This window comes from Danio rerio, chromosome 14, assembly GCF_052040795.2.
Source record: "Danio rerio strain M-AB ecotype USA chromosome 14, GRCz13ab, whole genome shotgun sequence".
Taxonomy (NCBI): domain Eukaryota; kingdom Metazoa; phylum Chordata; class Actinopteri; order Cypriniformes; family Danionidae; genus Danio; species Danio rerio.
In genome coordinates this window covers 3148320-3172311 of record NC_141034.1, presented here as the reverse complement: position 1 = coordinate 3172311, position 23992 = coordinate 3148320, and the positions used below count along the sequence as shown (strand labels likewise).

Sequence of the window (23992 nt, the reverse complement as noted above, 5' to 3'; positions counted from 1 at the left end):
CTCTCCGCTATTCTCTTAGTAAATTGTTTAATTGGCAGTAATTTGCCACGGTGATGGATCTGCAGGGCTGAATGACACTGGAGTCTGTGTTTTTTTTCTCTGTCAGGAATGGCACCAGCATGATCTCGCTCATCGTTCCTCCTAAAGATCAGATCTCCAGAGTGGCCAAGATGTTGGCCGATGAGTTTGGTACGGCGTCCAACATCAAGAGTCGAGTAAACCGACTGTCAGTGCTGGGAGCCATTACTTCAGTCCAGCAGAGACTCAAACTCTACAGCAAAGGTGAGTGTGTGTGTGTGTGTGTGTGTGTGTGTGTGTGTGTGTGTGTGTGTGTGTGTGTGTTTTTGTGACATATCAGGACACAAATCTGTATAATGACATGGGTATGACACAGCTATTACAAAAAGGAGGTGAAATGTGAGGACATTGGTGACGTCCTCATTTTTCAAAATGCTTATAAATCACACAAAATGAGTTTAATCAGAGAGTAAAGCTGGACACTGACTCCTGTGATGGTTGGGTTTAGGGGTCGGGTGAGGGCAATAAAATATACGGTTTGGACAGTATAAAATGAATGGAAACCTATGTAATGTCCCCACTTTTCACAAAAACAAACGTGTGTGTGTGTATGTGTGTGTGTGTGTTTGCTTTTAATTGTTTACTTTTAATTGATTTTCAAGTATACACACTCACAAACCCTTACTCATAATGGAACATACAATCGTTTTCTAGCTGTTGTTACGAAATAAATTAAAAATCCTTAATCAAAAAGAGATTTAACCAAAACGTAACAAAATAACAGGGATTAAAAATATAATCCCTGGTGCCCCCGCGCTCTCTCTCCCCAAAATATATACCAAAAACACAACCACTGAGAATTAACAAGTAAATATGATTTATTTACAGAAATAAGGAGCGAAAAAATAAAATCAGGAGGGGTTCAGCCAAAATAAATGACAATAAACCAAGCTAACTAAATTAGATTAAACTTCCCTAGAAAACAAATACAATAAAATACAGAAAACTTACCTCCCTACTAACAAACACAGGAGAAAACGAAAATAACAAATAAGGCACCAAACCTCCCTGCATGCTCCAAGCCCGACAGGAAGACAGAAAAACCGGGCTTCAATCGCCGGTTAAAAATGAACACAACGGCATCTCACAAAGCCACAAAGAGATACAAGCAAACACTCATTGGATCACGTTTTCAAGCGGGGAAAATCGAGAGAGAGCGGGGAGCCATCGAACCCATGTTCTCTGCAGGTTTTTATAGCCGCCGCCAATCCAAGCACCAATCACGATCCGTCCCAATGTAATCCGCTGCACCTGCGAATACTTAGAGCGAGAAAGAGAGAGAGAGCAAGAGAAAGAGAGAGAGCGAAAGAGAAACACCACACACACAAGCCTACACTACACTACTCGTAACACTGTCAATTACTTCAGTCTGAGGTTACAGATGTTTTGAGCGACATAATAGTGATAAAAAAATATTACATGATTATAATCATATTATAACATGATTTTATTCATTCATTTTCCTTTAGCTCAGTCTTTTGTTTATCAGGGGTCACCACAGGGGAATAAACCGCCAACTATTCCAGCATATGTTTTACGCAGCGGATGCCCTTCCATCATCAACCCAGCAAACACCCATACACTCTTAAAATCACACACACACACTCATACACTACGGCTAATTTAGTTTACCCGCATGTATTTGGCTTATGGGGGGAAACCAGAGCACCCGGTGGAAACCCACACCAACATGAGGAGAACACGCAATGTAGGGTTTTCTGCACACATGCAGTGATGCGTCAGTTTGATTTTAATTAAACTGCATTGCTTTCACCAGCGTTTGTTCAGTTGCACATAGAGAATAGCGTCTTTATTCTGGGATTACCTCTCTTAATAAATACACTTCGCATATAAAGTAAATCATATCTCAAAGCATTTACTGGGGCACGTGCCCCAGTAATCTGGGTCTAGCGGTGCCCCTGGCGACAAGACTTTTGTCAGGTAGTGTATATAAAACACATGAGATAAAAACTGGTGAACATGGGCGCTTATCATGAGATAAAAAAAGATGAACTAATACATCCTTATTGTAAAGTGTTATTGAGCATTTTGGGTTTTCTTCTCCTGCAGTGCCACATAATGGTCTGGTGGTTTACTGCGGGACTATAGTGACAGATGAAGGCAAAGAGAAGAAAGTCAACATCGACTTTGAGCCTTTTAAACCCATCAACACCTCACTGTACCTCTGTGACAACAAGTTCCACACCGAGGTAAAATCACAGTGCAAATTCAGTGTGTTTTATGAAGATCAGTATATTTGGCAATGCTGCATTCAATCTTTCTTTTAGGCTCTGACGGCACTGTTGACAGACGACAGTAAGTTTGGCTTCATTGTTATTGATGGTAGTGGAGCTCTGTTCGGGACTCTACAGGGAAACACCAAAGAAGTGCTGCACAAATTCACTGTGGACCTGCCCAAAAAACACGGTAATTATCATGAACAGACACTAAGCGCCCTATCATACACCCGGCGCAGTGTGGTGCAAGGCGTGACGTAGTAGTCTTTTGCTAGTTTCAGCTTGGCGCAAGAGTCATTTTGAGGCGTTGCACTACACTGTTTAAATAGCAAATGCATTAGCGCTCATTTGTGCGCCCATAGGCGTTCTGGTCTAAAAAGGAAGGTGGACCACTGGCGCACTGCTGGCGCGTCGCTATTTTGAGAAACTATAATAGATTTTTCAGTAGACCAAAACAAACCCGGTCTAAACTCCGGCGCAGAGTTGCGCCTCACTTACACACTGCTTAATACACACAAGAGAGACAAATATTTTTACATATGAAAAAATTTAAATATTAAGGATATATATAGGATATAATAAGAATAGATATAGGATATAAATATAAAGGATTAAATTATTACAAAACTTATTATTTTCTAGCCTACGAAAATATGAAAAATCACTGCTTTTATGTCTTCTTCATCTCGGGAGGCTTTTTCAGTTCATTCATAACAATTTCCTTCTGTATAATGTTATTATTATTAGCAGGATTATTTATTATATCCATATTTATATTTGTTTTATTAAAAACAAGCTTAGATTTGCCCACCTGCAGGTTTTAGACCATATGAGGCACAGCATGTGTTTTAGGATATAACTCAGGTTTTTGAGCACATTTTGTTATTATTGTTCATTTATTCGTTTGCTGGAAATTAGAACTGAATTTAGAAATAGTTTTGAAATGAATATTTGCGCTTAACAAACACAATTATTTATTTATAGACTAATTGATGTCTGTGCGTAAAGGTTTCCCTATCCAAGAGCGAATGTAAAAGTGATCCATTATCTCTCATTCTCAGGCAGTAGATGCTCTGTTTAACTGTTTTCTGTAAAAAAAAAAAAACTGGTAACTGTTTGCTTGTGAAATGCTCATTTTTTCCATTTAGACTTACTTTACGTCCTGTAAATAGTGAATGCGCTCTTGGCGTGACGCAGCTGGCTCTTAAAGGGAATGGGAGATGAGACTCTGATTGGTTTATTCTCAAAACACACCTATAACTCATTCAGAAAATAAACTCAACCCTTTTAGACCATGCGCCACGGCGCAAAGCGGATTTCCCGTCCTTAAATTAGCAAAAATGCGTTCTGACACGCCCTGAAAGCTCTGCGTTTTGCGCTCTGCGCATGGACCGACAAAATAGAGCCCTAAGGGATAGTTAACCGAAAAATGAAAATTTTTACTTACACCCCCTTAGCTCAAATCTGTTGGAGTTTCTGCTAACGCTTTCTGTTAAGCCGATGCTCATAATGAGGTACACCTAAACCTGTAATGATTTCAGGAAGGGGAGGTCAGTCTGCTCTGCGTTTTGCTCGGTTAAGGATGGAGAAGAGGCATAATTATGTGAGGAAGGTTGCAGAGACGGCCGTGCAGCTCTACGTGTCCAATGATAAAGTCAATGTGGTTGGACTGGTGCTGGCCGGATCTGCCGACTTCAAGACGGAGCTCAGCCAGTCGGACATGTTCGACCCGGTAAGAAAACTGGTTTGTGTTGTCGGCTGTAAGTGAAGTTTTATAAACGCATGAGCAGATCCATTTGATCATTCATTCATTCATTTTCTTTTCGGCTTAGTCCCTTTTATTAATCTGGGGTCGCCACAGAGGAATGAACCGCCAACTTATCCAGCATATGTTTTATGCAGCAGATGCGCTTCCAGCTGCAACCCATCACTGGGAAACATCCATACACACTCATTCACACACATACACTACAGACAATTAAGCTGACCCAATTCAACTATAGCACTTGTCTTTGGACCCGGAGGAAACCCTCGCAAACACAGGGAGAACATGCAAACTCCAAACAGAAACGATGACTGGGGCTCGAACCAGCGACCTTCTTGCTGTAAAGCGATTGTGCTACCCACTGTGCCACCGTGCTGCCCCATTGACAATTATTATTATTATATTTTGAGATTTTGATTTCCCCGCCCACCCAATTGATTGACAGGCACATATTAAAGTCTCCGTAGTAGAATTGGGAAAACATCCTAGTTCAGTGGTACTGTGGTATTTTTGAAACCAGATCTCTGCTTGATCCGTGTCTGTCTCTGTCACTGACTGTGTTGTTTATCTGACATGACGCAGGAGAATGGAATGGTGGGCGGGGAGAGTCAGCTCATTTGCATTTAAAGGCACAGGCTACAATTGGTTCTGACCCCCAAATTGATCATTTTCAGCAGGGTAAAATAAATATTCTAATAGGCATTATGAGCTGAAACTTACACACATTCTGGAGACACCAAAGGCTCATCTCACATATATATTCCCTTGCTTTTGCATTCATTAAAAACTGTGAACATGGAAAAATGGATGTGAATCAGAATTAAACGTTGGATTTTGTTGAGATGCAGAAGTAGTGTGCTTTCCTGACACTGCAGTTTTCCCTGTGATTGGCTGAAGTCTGTTTTCTCTGATTGGTTGCAGAGGTTGCAGGTGAAAGTGTTGAAGCTGGTGGACATCTGTTACGGGGGAGAAAATGGCTTCAATCAGGCCATCGAGCTCTCCGCTGAGATCCTGATCAATGTCAAGTTCATGCAGGAGAAGAAGTTAATAGGTAAACATTGATGATCATTATAATATTTAACAAGACAACATTTCAGTTCCTTATTTTGTGCAAATTTATAATTCAATTGCATATATCATTCTAAAATATGTGAGTTATATTGACTTGATATTAATTATGCATAGAGATGGGCGATACCACAGTTTTTTTATGCGATACGATACCGATACTTTTTGTAAAAAAATTACGATACCGATATTGATACCACTTATTATTTAAAATGTTAATGGGATTTTTTAAAATAATGTTTATTTAAAAAATCATTACATTGTGTTGTAGAATTGTTTTTTTCTAATGTAAAGCACTTTGGTCAAGCTTGGTTGTAATAAGGTGCAAGGGCTGCACGATATTGGTAAAATCTGACATTGCGGTATTTTCAACCCAGGCTCACTCTGATAACGTAGGCTGCTTCCGAAACTGCATATCTTCATACTATATAGTACGCTAAAATCAGTATGCGAGCTGAGTTGTATGTCTGAATTCATAGAATTCGAAAATCAGTATGCGAGAAGTACTTACTACTTACGGCGAGATTCTGAAGTGCGCATGCCATGCATGCTGCGCTATCCCATGATGCCTCGCGAGAGAATTCATGAATGGGTGTGAAGCGACGCAACTGACGCAGGTAGGGCACGTGATCATGACAAAATGGCGGATGTAGTACGTACGAACTCCATTCATACTTTTCACATTCATACTGTATAGAACGTACTTTTCTGATGGCCGAGTAGTACGTTTAAATTCAAATGCAGTACCTACTGAGTAGTAGGCGGTTTCGGATGCAGCCGTAGTCCCGTGGACGTTTCTGGAGACCGCGAATTATGTAGCCGGAGGTACGCATGGCTGCATTTAATTTTTTAAGCGAACGCTACGGGGCTCAGGTAAGATAAAAACAGAATCCAAAAAAATAAAGTGAACAAGTTCATAACACGGTGAGAATGTGGTAAAAATCCAAAAACATGGTAAAACCATAGACGGCCTTTGTAAATCGTTGGTTGGGTTTAGGGAAGTAGGCGGGTCAATCGGTAAAATTGGTTGGGTTCAGGGAAGGAGGAGGGTGGGTCAGTCGATTGGCCGGTCACACAGTAAATCATTCGTTTAGTTAGCCAGACAGACGGTCATTCGACAGCGGCCTCTGGCGGATTTACGCAAGAACATCGCAGGCGCGAACGGCACTCGCAAGCAACATTTGAGATACGAAAAATCACACACAGCAGCCTCTTGCAGATTCGCGAAAACAAAAACTGTAAAAATACGTACCTCCCGGGACGTATTTCGCGGTCTCCAGAAACATCCACGGGACAACGTTTTCAGAATGAGCCTGGGTTAGATGTTTTGTTTTACTGTGGTATATATTGCGATATAAATCCAGATGATTTGAATGGCTCTATTTAGAAAGATTTTATTCATTTAGATCAACTAGGAAGATCAAGTCTTTTTATGCCGTGCATCTGAATAAAATATAATAAATTACAAGCGCAAATAAATACGACAGAACAAAAATAAAAATCTAACAGTAAATAAATATGGAAATTGAACTATCAAACGTAAAATAACATGGTCATCATTGTATAAATAGCTTTATTCAATAATATAAACTTAATATTTAATAATATCTTGATTTTTTTAAACTTTAAAAAATAATCTAGTCCTGTAATGTGACTATTGTGGATACACATATTGTGATATCAATGCTCAAAGGATATATTGTTCAGCACTATAAGGTGCTATATAAATAAAGGTGGATTGATTGATTGATTGATTGATTGATTGATTGATTGATTGATTGATTTATTTATTTATTTATTTATTTATTTATTTATTTATTTATTTATTTTAATGGCTCTCTGTATGTCAGGCCGGTACTTTGACGAGATCAGTCAGGACACTGGGAAGTATTGTTACGGCGTTGAGGACACACTAAGGGCTCTGGAAATGGGAGCTGTTGAAATTCTCATCGTCTATGAAAACCAGGAGACAATGAGATACGTCTTAAAGCTACACGGAGCAGAGCTCAACGGCTCCAAGAACGGTAAACACACACACACATACTTGTATACATGGTTTACCGGGACACTCCATTGGCCTAGTGTATTTTATACGCTTATGATATGGCCACAACCCCAAACTCAATCCTTCGTTGGTGAAATTTTAATGTTAAAAGACTTCATTATGTATGATTTGTAAGTGTTTTGAGTTAGACAGACACGAGGTGTGATGCTGTAAACCACCTAAATAGAGTACATTAAGTCATGTCATTAAACAAATTTGTGTCCCTGTTAACCACATATACCTGAACACACACACACATTATACATGCTTATAACACGGCTGTCTGGAATACTCAATGCTCATTGGTTAATCGAGACATTCCAAGGTATGTTATCCTGAAATAACAACCAATACATAACACAGAATCATCAGGAAACTTCCAATTCCCTTGACCATCAGTGAATATGTTCATCATCCCTATACTATTCACATTTATTTGTATATGCTTCTCTGTCACGCTGTGATTTTTGATTGTTTTGGACTGTTTGGCGCCATCTTGTGACTGAATAATATGTCGGTTTATGCAGCCATTTTCATTTCTGTCAGCTTTACGTTTTTTTGGCTGTTTGGCGCCATCTTGTGACTGACTAATACACTGGTTAGTGCAACGCTATGCTCCATTTTAGTTTCTCTTAGCATTTTAATGAAATAAATAATAAACTATTATGGCTCAGAACAATGTTTTGCGTGTAAATTTTGTTTTGTGGCAAGTAGCTGTGTAATAAGAGAGATAAAGGATGGTTGTTTTCTCAGAAATCTTGCTGAAAAGCTGGCTAGAAATGTATGAGTGTAATACACATTAATAAGTGTATTATTTAATAATTGATTCTTTAATACGTGTTTTTTTATTTTATTGACTTTTTTCTTTTATTATATACAAGTGTAATAATATTATTTTTTACTATTATTATTATTATTATTATTATTATTTAATAACATTTATTTTACTTATTTGTTTGTTTAACAGGTATATTTAATGAGTCTCGCTATGTACATCTTGAGCACCAAAACCTGTACATATCCCTGTATGTATTTTAACGTGATTTGAGTCTGTGTTTTTAGCAGACTTTTAAGTATTTAGTAGTATTGTCATTTTATCATTTTTTATTTCATGTTTAGGAATGTAAGTGTGTTAAATGTATGTTAAATGTTGACCTAAATGGCGACGCCTGATTAATAAAGCTAATAAAGGTACAAAGCTGAAGGAAAATGAATGAAATTTGCATATTTTTTTTTCATAATGTTTATTCATTCATTCATTTTCCTTCAGCTTTGTCTCTTTATTAGCGTTATTAATCAGGCGTCGCCACAGTGGAATGAACCACCAATTTGTCCAACATGTTTTACACAGCGGATGCCCTTCCAGCAGCAACCCAGTACTGGGAAACACCCATACACTCTCGCATTCACACACATACACTACCAATTATTAATTTATTCGACTGACCTACAGTGCATGTCTTTGGACTGTGGGGGAAACCCACACCAACATGTGGAGAACATGCAAACTCCACACAGAAATGCCGACTGGGCCAGCCGGGACTCAAACCAGCGAAATTCTTGCTGTGATGCATCAGTGCTAACCACTGAGCCACCGTGCCACCCCCTCATAAGGTTTATTTCAAATAATATTTTCAAGTTTTTAGTTTAGTTATTAGATTATACTGAGTGTGTGTTCAGTGTAAACAGGGGTATCTGAAGGAGTGTAAACACATGTACTGACTTACATTCAGTGTTACTGCAGGTTGTTGCCTCAGCAGATTGATCAGATTAGATTGTGTGCGTGTAGAGCGGAAGTGTTTCCTGCGTAACGTCTCCTCATTGTTGTGCGTTTCAGATGAGAAAGTCATTTATTTGAGTCCAGAACAGGAGAAGGACAAATCGCACTTCATAGACAAAGAGGTGTGTTGTATGTGTGTGTGTGAAAGGTTGTCTGTCTACAAAAAAAGACACCTATCTGTTAATACACATTCATTAAGTCATGAAAACTGCCAATGTTATATAATATATAGTATATTGATATTTTTTAAAGCTCTCCCTGCTGAAAAATCCAGTTTAAACCAGCCTAAGCTGGTTGGCTGGTTTTAGCTAGTCAATCAGGCTGGTTTTAGAGGGGTTTTGGCCATTTCCAGGCTGGTTTCCAGCCATTTCCAGCCTGGTCTTAGCTGGTCAGGCTGGAAAATGACCAGCTAAATCCAGCTAAAACCAGCTTGACAAGCCTGGTTTAAGCTGGACATAGCTGGTTTTGGCTGGGCTCCCAGCCTGGCTAGGCTGGTCAAGCTGGTTTTAGCTGGTCATCTCCCAGCCTGACCAGCTAAGACCAAGCTGGAAATGGCTGGAAACCAGCCTGGAAATGGCCAAAACCCCTCTAGAACCAGCCTGGTCGACCAGCTAAAACCAGCCAACCAGCCTAGGCTGGTTTAAACTGTTTTTTTTCAGTAGGGCTATTTTGATATTTTCTATTTTCATTTTAATTTTAGTAAATTTTTTTGTGATTGTGTTGTTATTTATATCATGTTTATTTATTACTTAATGTGTTTTACTTCATTTCAGTAAGTTTTTAAATTTTTAGTAAGTTTGTGTTATTTAGCCACCTTTTTGCATGTATTTTTATGTTTGTTTATTCATTTTAAGGCAGTTTGATTGTGTTTTTTTTAAACGTACTATATAATTAAAGTTGAGATGAGCTGAATTAAGTTGTTCAATCATACTTTTATTTCTAATGCACATATATTTCTATCAGTGACTCACAAATCTTTTTGTCATTTATCTAAAATACTTTTTTTTGTATTAAAGCCAGTGCTTTATTAAATTAGCAATGCTTTAATATGTAAAATGTGTGTGTGTGTGTGTGTGTGTGTGTGTGTGTGTGTGTGTGTGTGTGTGTGTGTGTGTGTGTGTGTTTGGTGTTTGAATCCAATTTGCAGTGATTTATTTGCATAAAAAACATTTTAAGTGCAATTAAAGTTTAAAAATGTTATGATTATAAGAGAAAAATGTATAATTATAGGTATATACACAGTATATACACTCATCAGCCGCTTTATTAGGTACACCTTATTAAGTTAGACCCCCTTTTGCCTTAAGAACTGACTTAATCCTTCGTGGTACAGATTCAACAAGGCACTGGAAATATTCCTCTGAGATTTTGCTCCATGTTGACTTGATAGCATCATGCTGCAGATTAGATTGCCAAGATCCCATTTCACCACATCCCAAAGGTGCTAAATTGGATTGAGATCTGGTGATTGTGGAGGCCATTTGAGTACAGTGAAGTCATTGTCATGTTCAAGTAACCAGTCTGAGATGATTCACGCTTTATGACATGATGGTGTGTTATCCTGCTGTAGCAGTAGCCATCAGAAGATGGGTACACTGTGGTCATAAAGGGATGGACATGGTCAGCAACAATACTCAGGTAGGCTGTGGTGTTGACATGATGCTCAATTGGTACTAATGAGCCCAAAGTGTGCCAAGAAAATTTCCCCCACTCCATTACACCACCACCACCAGCCTGAACCATTGATACTAGGCAGGATGGATCAATGCTTTCATGTTGTTGATGCCAAATTCTGACTCGACCATCTGAATGTGTCAGCAGAAATGGAGACTCATCAGAGCAGGCAACGTTTCTCCAATCTTCTATTGTCCAGTTTTGCTGAGCCTGTGTGAATTGTAGCCTCAGTTTCCTGTTCTTAGCTGACAGGAGCGGCACCCGGTGTGGTCTTCTGCTGCTGTAGCCCATCCGCCTCAAAGTTGGACATGTGGTGTGTTCAGAGATGCTCTTCTGCAGAGCTCGGTTGTAACGAGCGCTTATTTGAGTTACTGTTGCCTTTCTATCAGCTGGAACCAGTCTGGCCATTCTCCTCTGACCTCTGGCATCAACCAGGCATTTGTGCCCACAGAACTGCCGCTCACTGGATATTTTCTCCTTTTCGGAGTGTATATACCTTCATACACTCACCGGCCACTTTATTAGGTACACCTGTCCAACTGCACGTTATCATGCGAATTTCTGAACAGCCAATCACATGGCAGCAACTCAAGTTTCAATACCTATATCAGCTATGTATACAATATATAGCCATAATTTTACATTGTATAATATGTTTATGTAATTATTGTTTTCACTGATCATCAGGAGTGTGTTTTGTTGGGTTGTTTTCAGACGGGTCATGAACACGAGCTCATGGAGTGTATGCCGCTGCTCGAATGGTTCGCCAGTAACTATAAGAAGTTTGGAGCGACTCTGGAGATCGTGACGGACAAAAGTCAAGAGGGCTCGCAGTTCGTCAAGGGTTTCGGAGGAATCGGAGGTGAGCCATCCTTGAATGTGTGATAAATAAAAGATGATGTTTGTCATGTCAAATCAAGCCATATAGAACTAGTGTTAGGGGTAATGCATTACAAGAAACGCGAGTTATGTAGTTATATTACTTATCTAAGTGACGAGTAAAGTATTGCATTAGTTTAAAATAAGGAATAATATTTGATTTGGCATCGGTTCACCACTGTAAAACCATATACAGGAACACTGGAGCGGCTTAAAGCCTGGAGAATTTGATGGATCACTCGTATTTCAGCTCATAAACAGACCAGCTGATCTTCACGGCTTTAAAGGGTCACGAAAAACCAAAACACATTTTTTGAGCTGTTGACAGTCGTATATGTGTCCCACACTGCTAAAAACACTATTAGGACACCTATATTTCACTAAAAAGTGTAAATTGGTTGTTTTTGCGTTATTTCAAGCTAATTCGTACTTCCTGTTTGAAACGAATTTTTGAAGCTGCGTCACGGTCATGACATAATAGCCTGTATTCCAGCGTGCAGACTGGACGTCTGAGCGAGAGTGTGTCTTATTACGTCTCAGAGTGTGCTGCATTAATGCATGAGTAAAGCTTGGTTCAAACCAATCAGCGCGCTCTATTGTGCAACTTCATTAATATTCATTACTGTCACGGTGTTTAGACGACAGAGACGCCACGTTGTGTTGGCAAAACAAGCGTGAAGTGTTGCTTTTATAGTTTGCTGCTGTTAAGTTTCGTTTTCATTTTCTCTTTGTGAGAGCTCATAGTCACGTGTGGATTAACAGTGTACACGACGCTCGACAACAATAACTTACGTGTCTAAGGAGGATTATTGTTTACCTGAGAGCTGTTCTCATCTGCAAACGCTGAGATCCGGATTCGCTTGTAGTCTTCTCTTAATAAAGACGCGGCTCTAGTTGCTGGTGATTGTCCTGTCTCTACAGATTTGGTAAGTGAGCGACCAGCGCTCTTTGTTTATTCAGTTTGTTCGTATCAAACTAAGTTAGCTATAGCACTGAGTGTAAACATGTTAGCACCACAACCAAACTTTAACCTCGTGTAGGGTTTTCACCGCATTTAGTGACTGGAATAACACACGCGGCTTTCTGACACTACCTGCCGTGTGCATCTAAGTTTCCGGGAAATGCTGGGGGTTTTTTTTCTCTCATTCGCCGTGCGGTATCAAACATTGCATGAAAAATACACGCTTAGAGCAGATCCTCGAATCAAATATCTCGTTTGTCGCGAGGGACATGAATGAATTCCCTGAATGAAAGAGCCAAACTGCAGTTAAAGTCCACCATTTAATAATTTGGCAAATAATTCCACTACAGATGTCCATGTAGGTTAAACACCATCACTTTCTCCTGTGTGTGTGTGTGTGTGTGTGTGTGTATTTTGACTCTGAAACTCGCACATGCCCAAATAGACACTCCCACACCCTCCCACTTAAGTTCCTCCGACACTCCCCCCTAAACAGAGCTGGACACGCCCACTTTTCTGACTTTTTCCAAAGTAGAGGTGTGAAAACACCCTGCTGAAACGAGGGGGTTTCATGGCCCTTTAAACAGCTTCAGTGTCCCTGTATGTGTGTCTGCACTCAGTAAACAGCGGTGAGTCCGATTAACTGATGACCTTTGCATTTCTGTTGAGCACATGAGCACAATGGCAAATCAGCTGCTCAAATGTAAGCGGGAAATGGACATTTTAAAATTTCAGTACTGATTGATACCGAAATTCAGTATCGTGACAACACTACACGCAGCTAGTTACTTTTGGGGAAGTAACTCAATATCGTAATGGATTACTATCAAAAGTAACTTTACCCAACACTGTATAGACCATTTTGAGGGATGTAAATAATAACAATAGTCCTATTGTATTGTCTGTATTACATTTTTAATTTACACAGCTTCCGAGAATCAAAAAAGGTCCACATATTGATAACCAATGCTATGATTGCTGTAATTATGTTAAGATATAACTGACTTGCTATGAAATAGTTTAACAACAAGCAGGAAGTGTTCATGGGCCAATGACATTACTCTATTGAACAATATTGTTTCTTTTTGACCACATCGTGTTGCTCTCTCAGGAATTCTGCGGTACCGAGTGGATTTCCACGGTTTGGAATATCAGGAAGAGGAGGAGCTGTTTGATCTGGGTGACTACTAGATGAGCTGAAGAGAAACAAGGGAAGATTTGAGATATCTGGAAAAGGAAAAGTCTATTTTTTTTTCTACAGACAGTGCGTGCTCAATACACAAACATGATTGCAGAAGAGAAGCGTGCCATCTGTCTATTAAGAGCTCTTCCTGAATAATGAACAGTCTTGAAGCGTTCTGATTGGACAGGACACATTTTGTTTATCCTCTTTGAATTAACGTCACAGGACAAACCTGTTTGGACTAATTTTTAACTATTTAAGTTATTTTTAATCACATTTCCCCTCTATAAATCAAATTCTAGTCTTCCTTTGAATTTTTGTTGCTGTATTTTAGGACAGTGGCAATTTTTTTACATGGGTTTCTGTGAGCAATGGGGAGAAACAGAATAAATTTGAAAATACAGAAACCTGTGTGTGTGTGTGTGTGTGTGTGTGTGTGTGTGCGTGCGTGTGTGTGTGTGTGTGTGTGTGTGTGTGTGTGTGTGTGTGTGTGTGTGTGTGTGTGTGTGTGGTGTGTGTGTTTACGTGCTCTGTAACTGTGGCGTTTACACAATGTTAAATTGGTAATAATGGGCCCAAAGTGTGCCAAGAAAATATCCCTCACACCATTACACCACCAGCACCAGCCTGAACCATTGATACAAGGCAGGATGTATCCATGCTTTCATGTTGTTGATGCCAAATTCTGACCCGACCATCCGAATGTGGCAGCAGAAATTAAGACTCATCAGAGCAGACAACGTTTCTCCAATGTTCTATTGTTCAGTTTTGGTGAGCCTATTTAATTAATTAAATTAACAAATTGTTGATACAGAAAGACTGTACGAGCTACAGAGATCTACAGAGAGTGGGTTCTTTTTTCCTCTATTGATTGGGAAAGACCCAACAACAGAGGAGCCAATCACAGGAGAGCATGCTTCATCACAAACGCCCTCTTATCTTCGCTTGACCAATCAGAGTCTGCATTTTCAAGTAGCTGAAAATATTGCCGTCTCTCTCTCTCTCTCACACACACACAGACACACACCAAACACTAAACACTCCCTGCAGAGCCACGTGACCACTGGGCAGCTCAGACCACGAAGCAAGATACAACTACAAACACTTCACCGGAAACATTTGAGCGTGTTTTTGCAAAGTAAGAGTTGGGTAATATTGGTGGCAGCCAAAATGAAATATATATTTGTGGATGTATGAATAATATAAATTCTCACTTTACATGTTTAATTCGTTTTTTTATAGGAACTATGAGAAAATAAAACAATATAGTAAAATCTATTTATTATATATTTGAATTACAGTTAAACTACATTTTGTCTATAATAAACATACCATAATATGTTTTTGTAACTTTTTTTCAGCCGAAAGCCTAGCAAGTAAAAAGACTATAATACAATTACTACTGCTACTACCAATTATTCTTAATATTATCTTATGTATGCGTGTGTGTCTTTTTATTTTAATAATAATCATAACAATGTATTTTATTATTATTTACATTTTAATTATGACACTAAACGTTTAAACTATATCTAATCCTATTGTTTGAATTTTTCTGCTTCAGCACGAACAGTTAACTTTTTATTGATAAAAGTTATGAATAAAATATTAAATTATAAATTAAATAAAATTCTACATTTTATTGATAATATCCTAATAATAGATCGGCAATGTATATAATTTGTGACATAGCTAGTCGTGTGTGTATGTGCGCGTGTGAAATAGGACTCTTATTATCGTATAATACCAGTAAGGCTCCATCTTTTGTAGCTGTGTGTTGTTTCGCTCTTCTCTCGGGTTCACCGACGGGTTTCCATTTTCACGGTTGGATTCAGCTAGAACAACAATAATATGGATCCGGACAAGGAGGACAAAACCCTGGAGCTGATGGTACGTGCCGCCCGGTATCCACGACACCTCCTGCTCTGTATGTTTATATTTATGTTTATATGTATCGGTATAACGTACATCGTAAACGCGGGCTAAAGAGGCAGGAGGACAAAAACACAGCAGCGGCCCGAATACTATAGCGTTCAACATTCTTCGTGTTAAATTATAATGTTTGGTTTGAGTTTTGTCAGTAAACCGAGTTTCCGCTTATTATTTGATAAGCAAGTCGCGTATCAATGTCGAGGAATCGTTTGCGCGTCGCTGGAGCGGTCATTGCGGCACCGCTGCGCCATTTACGTTACATCTTCTTTATATTACACTTATTAACGACTATGTGATGAAAACATTGTGTATATGAGCTTCATACATCACACAGCCAACATTCACTTTACATAATTGATCAAATACTCCACCTTCAGCCTATTTGACCGTCATATATCACAATTGATATCCGCTTCATATATTAAACACTTAGCGACGATATCATATGGTATATCGACGATCCGTCGATATACCGTATATCACTTACAGATTATATGAGCGTCAAATATCCGGTTTGTATATAATATACATATATAACAGTGTATATGAGTGTTTTATATCATTAAACCTACTTTCTGCTTATTATTTGATGAGTATATCGCTTATTAATGTTGAGGAATCGTTTGCGGGTCGCTGGAGCGGTCATTGCGATAGAAGTAAAGATGGTTTTATGTACGCACATTCTGACTTTCTCCCTAATAATATAATTTCATAAAAGTATTATTTGCAAACTCTAAATAGCGAAATCATATTAGCTACCAATGACTATCAAAGTGCAACATTGTTCTCAGTCAAATAAAAAGTGTTAATGTTGTTTTCAAGATATACTTGCATGCTAATTCCAATCGAATATTCAAAGTAACATGGTAAACAATATAGAGACTTCTAAATGAATGAATGTGCGAATATAAAACCAACTTTACCTCTGTCATTGCGGCCCTGCTGCGCCATTTACGTTACATCCTCTCTATATTACACATATTAACGACTATGTGATGAAAACATTGTGTATATGAGCTTCATACATCACACAGCCTACATCACTTTATATAATTAATCAAATACACCATCTGCAGCCTATATGAGCGTCATATATCACAATTGATATCCGCTTCATATATCAAACACTTAGCGACGATATCAAATGGTATATTGACGATGCGTCAATATACCATACAATATACTGTATAACGTTTTATAGATTATATAAGCATCAATTATCTGGTTTGTATATAATATACATATATAACAGTGTATATGTGCTTTTTATATTTTCACATAACCTATAATTGCTTGTATAGTAAATAAAATATACCACATACAGCCTAAATGAGCTTCATATATCACATTTAATGTCACTTTATACATCAAACAACCTATATCTTTGAATAATAGGTTATATATATATATATATATATATATATATAGACACACACACGTGTATATATATACACATGTATATATATACATATATACATATATATATATATATATATATATATATATATATATATATATATATATATACACGTGTGTGTGTGTGTATATATATATATATATATATATATATATATATATATATATATATATATATATATATATATATATATAGACACACACACGTGTATATATATACACATGTATATATATACATATATAAATATATATATATATATATATATACACGTGTGTGTATGTATATATATATATATATATATATATATATATATATATATATATATATATATGTATATGTGTGTGTGTGTGTATGTGTATATATATGACTGATGTGATGAAAACAGTGTGTATATGAGCTTCATACATCACACAGTCTGCATTCACTTCATATAGTTAATCAAATACACCACCTACAAAATATACTTACTACAGTTTATGCGAATGTGATCTTATTAGAGAAGTTCTTACTTTATTATGAGGAAAACTGTAATATGTAATAATGCAACGCCATTGTCACTGCTATTTAGAATGCTATTATAAAATATGTTACGTTTTTTAATCTGTGTGAGAAGGCATAATTTCGCAGAAAAACTTATTTCAAATTCTTGACAGAAGCTATGAAGTAAATTTGCTGTAAAGTCATTATGTGGTATTAGCATGTGCTTTCAGGTTTAACATTAGAGACATTTACTCCAAAAGGCCGCAGTTCACTGAAAAGCTAAGCAAACAGCTGCCAATATCGCAGAGCAGAGTGATTATTTGCGCTTTGACTATCATATGCGATATTTTGCGTAGCTCGTCAGAGAATTTTGTCTCTGTGTAGGAAAGCCCCACCCACCAGACATGATTTCTCCCTCATTAGCATAGGATGTTAGTCTTGTTTATGAATCTGCCACTATGCTGACACATAGGCATTGTAGCTCCGCCCTCTTTTGAAGAGAGCACAATCTCATTTGAATTTAAATCGACAGTCACCAAAAAGGCACGATTAGGATCAAAGCTTAAAAGGGTCAGTTTCAGAGAGTTATAAAACATTATTTGTTTGGTTTTTCTGCCTGATCTCACAAGTAAACAAGTATTTTACGTTTTATCAGTTTAGTGGCGAATTCGTACAAGTTCAGTCGTGCGAAAATGTACGATTTGACAAAGAAGGCATGGCACCTAACCTCACCCCTACCCGAACCGTCATTGGGTGATGAGCAAATCGTACTAAATTGTATGAATTAGATTCATACGAATTAGCCACTAAATTAAAAAGTTACGAATTGCTGTGAGATTGCGTTGGGTATTTTGAGCTGAAACTTCACATACAGACTCTACGGACATCACAGACCTGTTTTACATCTTGTAAAAAGGCGCATAATAGGTCTCCTTTAAATAATTTGTTCTGTTTTTAAATAATTAATGTTTGTTTCATATGATGCTCACGGTTCATACGAGCTTCATAAATATTATATTACACACCGTCTATATGTAACTCTTTTATTAAACCTCCTTTACACAGATCATATTTTTAAAAGTCTATTTATGATCTTTTTTTATACAGTTACAGTTTGATCACATCTGGAGGTCAAATAAAATTATTTAAATTCTGCAAACAATGTGAGCTTCATGTTGCTTAAATTTTACATTTTGCCTCATATGCAATTATATCTTGGAGACAGTGTTGGGAAAATCATTATACAAATTTAATCAACTTGATTTTGAAGCTCATTTGCTGAATCTAACTATGCACACTTTGTTTGATCTTCATTATATGCCCTTTAAAAGTTATGTAAACAGCAAAATATGTTTTAAATGTCCCAGATATCATCTCATATCACACACAGTCTTTGTGTTCATTATTCTCTATGTGCTTAGTTATAGTTATATGTATATATATATACATTTATAAATGTGCGTCATGTTCTTTCTACGTTTGATATTGATATAGTGCAAGTTGCATAAAAAAAGTTATGTTTTGAGTTACATTTATTAAATGAATGTCATTTCATGTCTGTCAGTCAATTGAAGGATTATGCTAATCTTCATCCAGGGTCATGTTAGATCGTTTTTAACAACACCCTCTCTGTTAAAACAAAACCGCAGAAACAACAGCGCCTGGTTTGTTTTGAATGGGATTTGGAGGTTAGTCTTTTATTATAGGTTATGTATACAGATCTCTGGATGGTTGTTATTAGTCTGAGGTCTAGTGAGATATGAGATTTTCTCTCTTCAGTTAATTTAAATAACTCAGTGGAGTTCAGTGATTTCAATATCTAGTGTTATCAAGTTAATGCAGCGCTTTATTAAAGGATAGTTCACCCCAAAATTTTATTTCTCTCATCCTTTATTTGTTTAAACCCCACTTGACTGACTGACTTCTGGAGTTCTTCGTACCTCATTTAAATGATCTAAGATGATTTGGCAGATCCTGGATCTTTTCATCTCGATAACTGATCTCTAATTTGGTTCTTCAAACAAGTTCGCGAATCCGATTAGAATGTCTGAATAAACTGATCTGTGATCGCTGCGTGTTGTGGACAGATCTATCGATCCTCGAGATCATGATCAGCAATGCAACGATTGGCTGACGGCACAGCTGCGCAATGACATCATCTGATTAATATTCAATTATCCATGTGAGCAAAATTACATCAAATTAGCAGTAAATGGTTTGTTAAATATGACACGCAATAACCTTCCACATTTGTTGTGAGCTGCAGGCTTTACACTTTCATGTGTCAAGAGTATTCATCATGTATTTCAATGCAAATCAATGTATTTAGTTCTACATTTAGAAAAGATTTTCTTTATTATAGTAGCCGTTTTTTTAATCGGTGTAAAGAATAACTGGTTGTTTACAAAAGCATTTTGAAATTGGTAAAGGCGTCTGCAACTTTTGTGAAGCATCAAATCACCGGCATATTAACTATCAAAACATGTTTATGACTGCATAAATGTATTATTGCTTTAAAAAAGTCACATATTGTGCATTTCTATTATACACAACTTGTACTAAAGCCATCTAAAAAGTTCTTATCAATAAGTTTTCTCTTTGCACCACCAGGTAGCAGTCTTTGTACTTTCATTTTGAGGGTGCTTGCAGAAGTTTTATTAATATGTAGGCTATAACTTTATTTTATTAATAACTATAGCTTTATAGTTAAAAAATATTTACCATTTTCCCAAGTGTATATAACTACTACTGTAAGAAAATATCAGAATTCGGCACATGCTTTCTGTGTTAACTTTGCTTGAACTGAGCTGATCTAATCCTGTTTATAATTGAACCTGCTCCCGATCAGGTTTGACCTAGCAGAACTGTTGCTATGACAACAACTCTCGGATCAGCTTTGAAGAACGAAACGATCCTGGATCGTGTCAAATCGTCAATATCCAAATCCAGCTAACTGAGTAATCCACGTACGAAGAACGGACCCCTGTTGAACACAAAATAAGGCCAGTGCTTCACACAGGTTTAAAATATACTTGCGGTGGTAGCCGGATTGTAACACACTATTTACCCACATCACATAAATAGTTAACAAACAAAACACTATTTTTATCAGTACATTTATTTATTATTTCTTTTTACTTTTATACTATTCAGGAGCCATGTGCACCCACTGACAGGATCTCTCTCAAGTTCAAAGCAAACTTGAATGCCGAAGCATTTTAGATATGTATATAAAATAGCCTATGTAATATAATGACATCAAATAAAAAAATGTTTACAGCATATGAGAAATTAGTGAAAGGAAAAGGAATGAGAACAGACAAAATCTCTAAAGGTTTTCTTAATTACAAGATTAAAACGTGTAGATTATTGAGGCAAATGCATTGATGAAAAATGATGGCGTACATAAATTACATAAATTACGCATCCAGTTTAGACCAGTCGTTTTGTCCTCTCTGAGCATATTGTAAAGTTTTCTGAGTTGTTTAGACCAGCGGTTCTCAAACTTTTTTCATCAAGTACCACCTCAGAAAAAAATTGTCTCTCCAAGTACCACCATAATGAGCAGTATTGAAATACTGTAGCGTAGTAGGCCTACTACAGCAGCTACAACTCTGCACAGTAAAAAAAAAACGTGGCAGATCACCTCAGAAATGTAGGCTATAAGTCATATATGGCATATTATAAATATCATTTTTGATAAATTTTGAAATATATGTAGCATGTACATGACATATTTCATTCCTCCGTGTACCACTAGAAGGAAGTCTGCGTACCACTAGTGGTACACGTACCACAATTTGAGAACCACTGGTTTAGACTAAAGAATGAATTATTTAATGTTTCTATCGTGATTGTGTGTGCGGTTGGCTGCGAAGCCAAGTGAAAGTAGGCTTAAGTAAAAAGGTAATGCAAAAGCAAATACAATTGATTAAAAAAGTCGTCTCAGCATGGACAAAAGGCCAAAACGGTGAGCAAAATATGCATTTTTAAGCGAAAACGTAGTTTGGTAACATGGCCTGAATTTTCATTTAAGGTGAACTATCCCTTTAAGTATTTATATAAATGAACTATAAAAAACATACTATTTAAACGTACTATAGTTATAAATATCCAAATCAGCACTTTAGAATGCTGAATGTCATAAATTATCTTTATTTTAGGAAAATATAAGACCTTTTATAGTAAAATAATTGGATTTTATAATGTATTTAACTTTTAATAAATGTTTTCAGTATTGTTTTACTGTATTTTTAATTAGATGGATGGGAGAGAAAACCATTAGGTGAAAAAAAAAAATAAATAAAAATAAAAATCGAAGAATAACACATTACCAGTTTGTTTTCAGACGTCATTGAGTGTCATGCAGAAATACACACCTCGGCTCTACTGCATGAATCTGTCGAGTGTGTGATGTTTGCGTTCACGCCCTAAACTAGCTCATGATTTATGGAGCACAGAAGAGGAGGAGTTTGTGAAGCCCCTCCCTCTTCTCTGCCCCGCCCACTCATGGTTTGTTGGTCTGTGTGTGTATGTGTGTGCGTGTTGCTCACTGTTGCTCTAATACAGTTTTTTTCCTCACTTTCCACACTGACTCTCCTCTTCTCTTTCACACTTTCACTTGTACGACCCTCACACCACTTTCATTAATTGCATGCCTTTCTTTTTTGTTGTTCCTTCTGTTATTCCTTATTGTTTATTCTTTTCTTTCTGTGTTGTTATTCTTTCTTTCTTTTTTCTTTCTGTTTTTTTATCATTTTCTTTTTCTTTCTTGTTTGTTCCTTTTGCTTTTCATTATTTAATCTTTTTCTGTCTTTTTGTCTTTCTTTTTTCATCGTTTTTTTATTTTTCTTTCTTTCAATCTTTCTTTCTTTCTTTCTTTCTTTCTTTCTTTCTTTCAATCTTTCTTTCTTTCTTGTTCCTTCTGCTATTCCTTTTCATAATTCTCTTTCTGTCTCTTTGTTTTTTTACTTCTTTCTGTCTTTCTTTATTTCTTTCTTTTTTCTGTTTTTTTATTTTTCTTTCTTCCTGTTTTTTATTATTATTTTTATTTCTTTCTTTCTTTGCCTATTTGTGATTTGTTTTTCATCAATGCCATGTTTTTTCTTCTCTGGTTTGTCATTTATTTGGTCTATTTATTTATTCCTCTTTGTCTCTGCTTTCTCTCTTTTTCTCTAATTGCATATTTTCATTGTTTTCCTTTCCTTTTTTCCGTCATTCTTTTTCTTTTCTTTCTCTTTGGTTTGTATCTATTTCTTTCTTTCATTCTTTCTTTGCCTATTTGTTATTACTTTTCTTCAATGTCATGTTTTTTTCTGTGTTTTGCTCCTCTTATCCTTTATTTTGTACTTTGTTTTTCCTTTTTTCCCTTGGTTTCGTTGGTTGTTATTTGTTTTTTTCCCTCTTTTTGTCTCTGTTTCTTTGTCTCTCTATCACATATTCCCATTCTGTTTCCCCTTCTCTTGCATCTCTCTCTCTCTCTCTCTCTCTCTCTCTCTCTCTCTCTCTCTCACAGTGTTCTCTGCCTCGTTCTGTCTGGCTGGGTTGTTCGTCGGTGGCAGAGAGTCTGTGTGCTCTCAGATGCCTGCAGAGCCTCCCCTCGTCCCGCGCACACAACCAGGTTCTGCTCTCGTCTTCAGCACCTCCTGCTCCTCCTCTGTCCGTCTGTCTGATTGTGTGCATGTGTATGTGTGTGTTGGCTTCTTGTCTTTTGGTCTAATGAGTGGTCAACTGATGTAGGCTTGTCGAAATAACAACTTCTGTAACAATCGATACTAATGCTGATCGATACTATCGATACTATATTTTTATCGTCTGCGAATTTTTTTTTTTACAATGTAAAAATATTTATAAATTAGCAGTTTTCTTTATTTTTTTATTTGTTCTTGTTTATTTATTCTTTTAAATTACATTATGGGACCTTAATCTTTCTTCCAACAACTTTTAACCTTGAAAAGTTTGAAAAAGTGACTTTTATTGACATTGTTATTGTATTGTATTTATATATTATGCTACAAAAACCTTGTAATAAACTGGCAGTACATGTTTTGTAATTTTACAGACTTTTTTCTCTATATATTATCTTTTATATTATTTAAAATACCAAAATACCAATAAAGTTCACTTTGTTAAACTGAGTTGAATTTTCAACATCAACATCCCATAATACAATACATAACTGTAAATGAAAAGCTAATAATTTGGAAACTGTTAATTAACAGATGATTTTTACAGTGTATATTGTGTTTATTAATATAATTTTACATTAGGGAGTCTTCATTAGTATTAATAATTAAATACGTCTTCTGAAATGTGTTTTCTGCTTACTTTTCATCCCAAATCGACGTTGCTGATCTTGCTATGCGATTATCGTGGATGTGCACATTCGAAACAATATATTGTGCAGCTCTTATCGGTACTGAAATTTTAAAAACATTTATTTTCCGCCATTGAGTGATGTTGAGAACATTATTTAAAACCATTGATTGGCCGTT

The 23992-nt window shown here is 36.8% G+C and overlaps 2 protein-coding genes across 4 annotated transcripts in view; both read left to right on the top strand.

Moving 5' to 3' along the window:
* The window catches only part of etf1a (eukaryotic translation termination factor 1a), a 29104-nt gene extending 15028 nt beyond the window's left edge, over positions 1 to 14076 (top strand). The window contains 9 exon segments of one of the 2 annotated variants that reach the window (NM_001111171.1): positions 107 to 282; positions 2149 to 2288; positions 2367 to 2505; positions 3857 to 4047; positions 5002 to 5131; positions 6999 to 7172; positions 9030 to 9094; positions 11334 to 11508; positions 13598 to 14076. In NM_001111171.1, coding sequence (NP_001104641.1) covers positions 107 to 282; positions 2149 to 2288; positions 2367 to 2505; positions 3857 to 4047; positions 5002 to 5131; positions 6999 to 7172; positions 9030 to 9094; positions 11334 to 11508; positions 13598 to 13677 — 1270 coding nt within the window. In that variant the 3' untranslated portion in view covers positions 13678 to 14076. 2 annotated transcript variants of the gene reach the window in all.
* A 1341-nt stretch (positions 14077 to 15417) lies between these two features.
* Positions 15418 to 23992, top strand: part of fbxw11a (F-box and WD repeat domain containing 11a) — a 37969-nt gene continuing 29394 nt past the window's right edge. The window contains exons 1-2 of one of the 2 annotated variants that reach the window (XM_087280208.1): positions 15418 to 15559; positions 23014 to 23118. In XM_087280208.1, the coding sequence (XP_087136334.1) occupies positions 15521 to 15559; positions 23014 to 23118 (144 nt within the window). In that variant the 5' untranslated portion in view covers positions 15418 to 15520. 2 annotated transcript variants of the gene reach the window in all.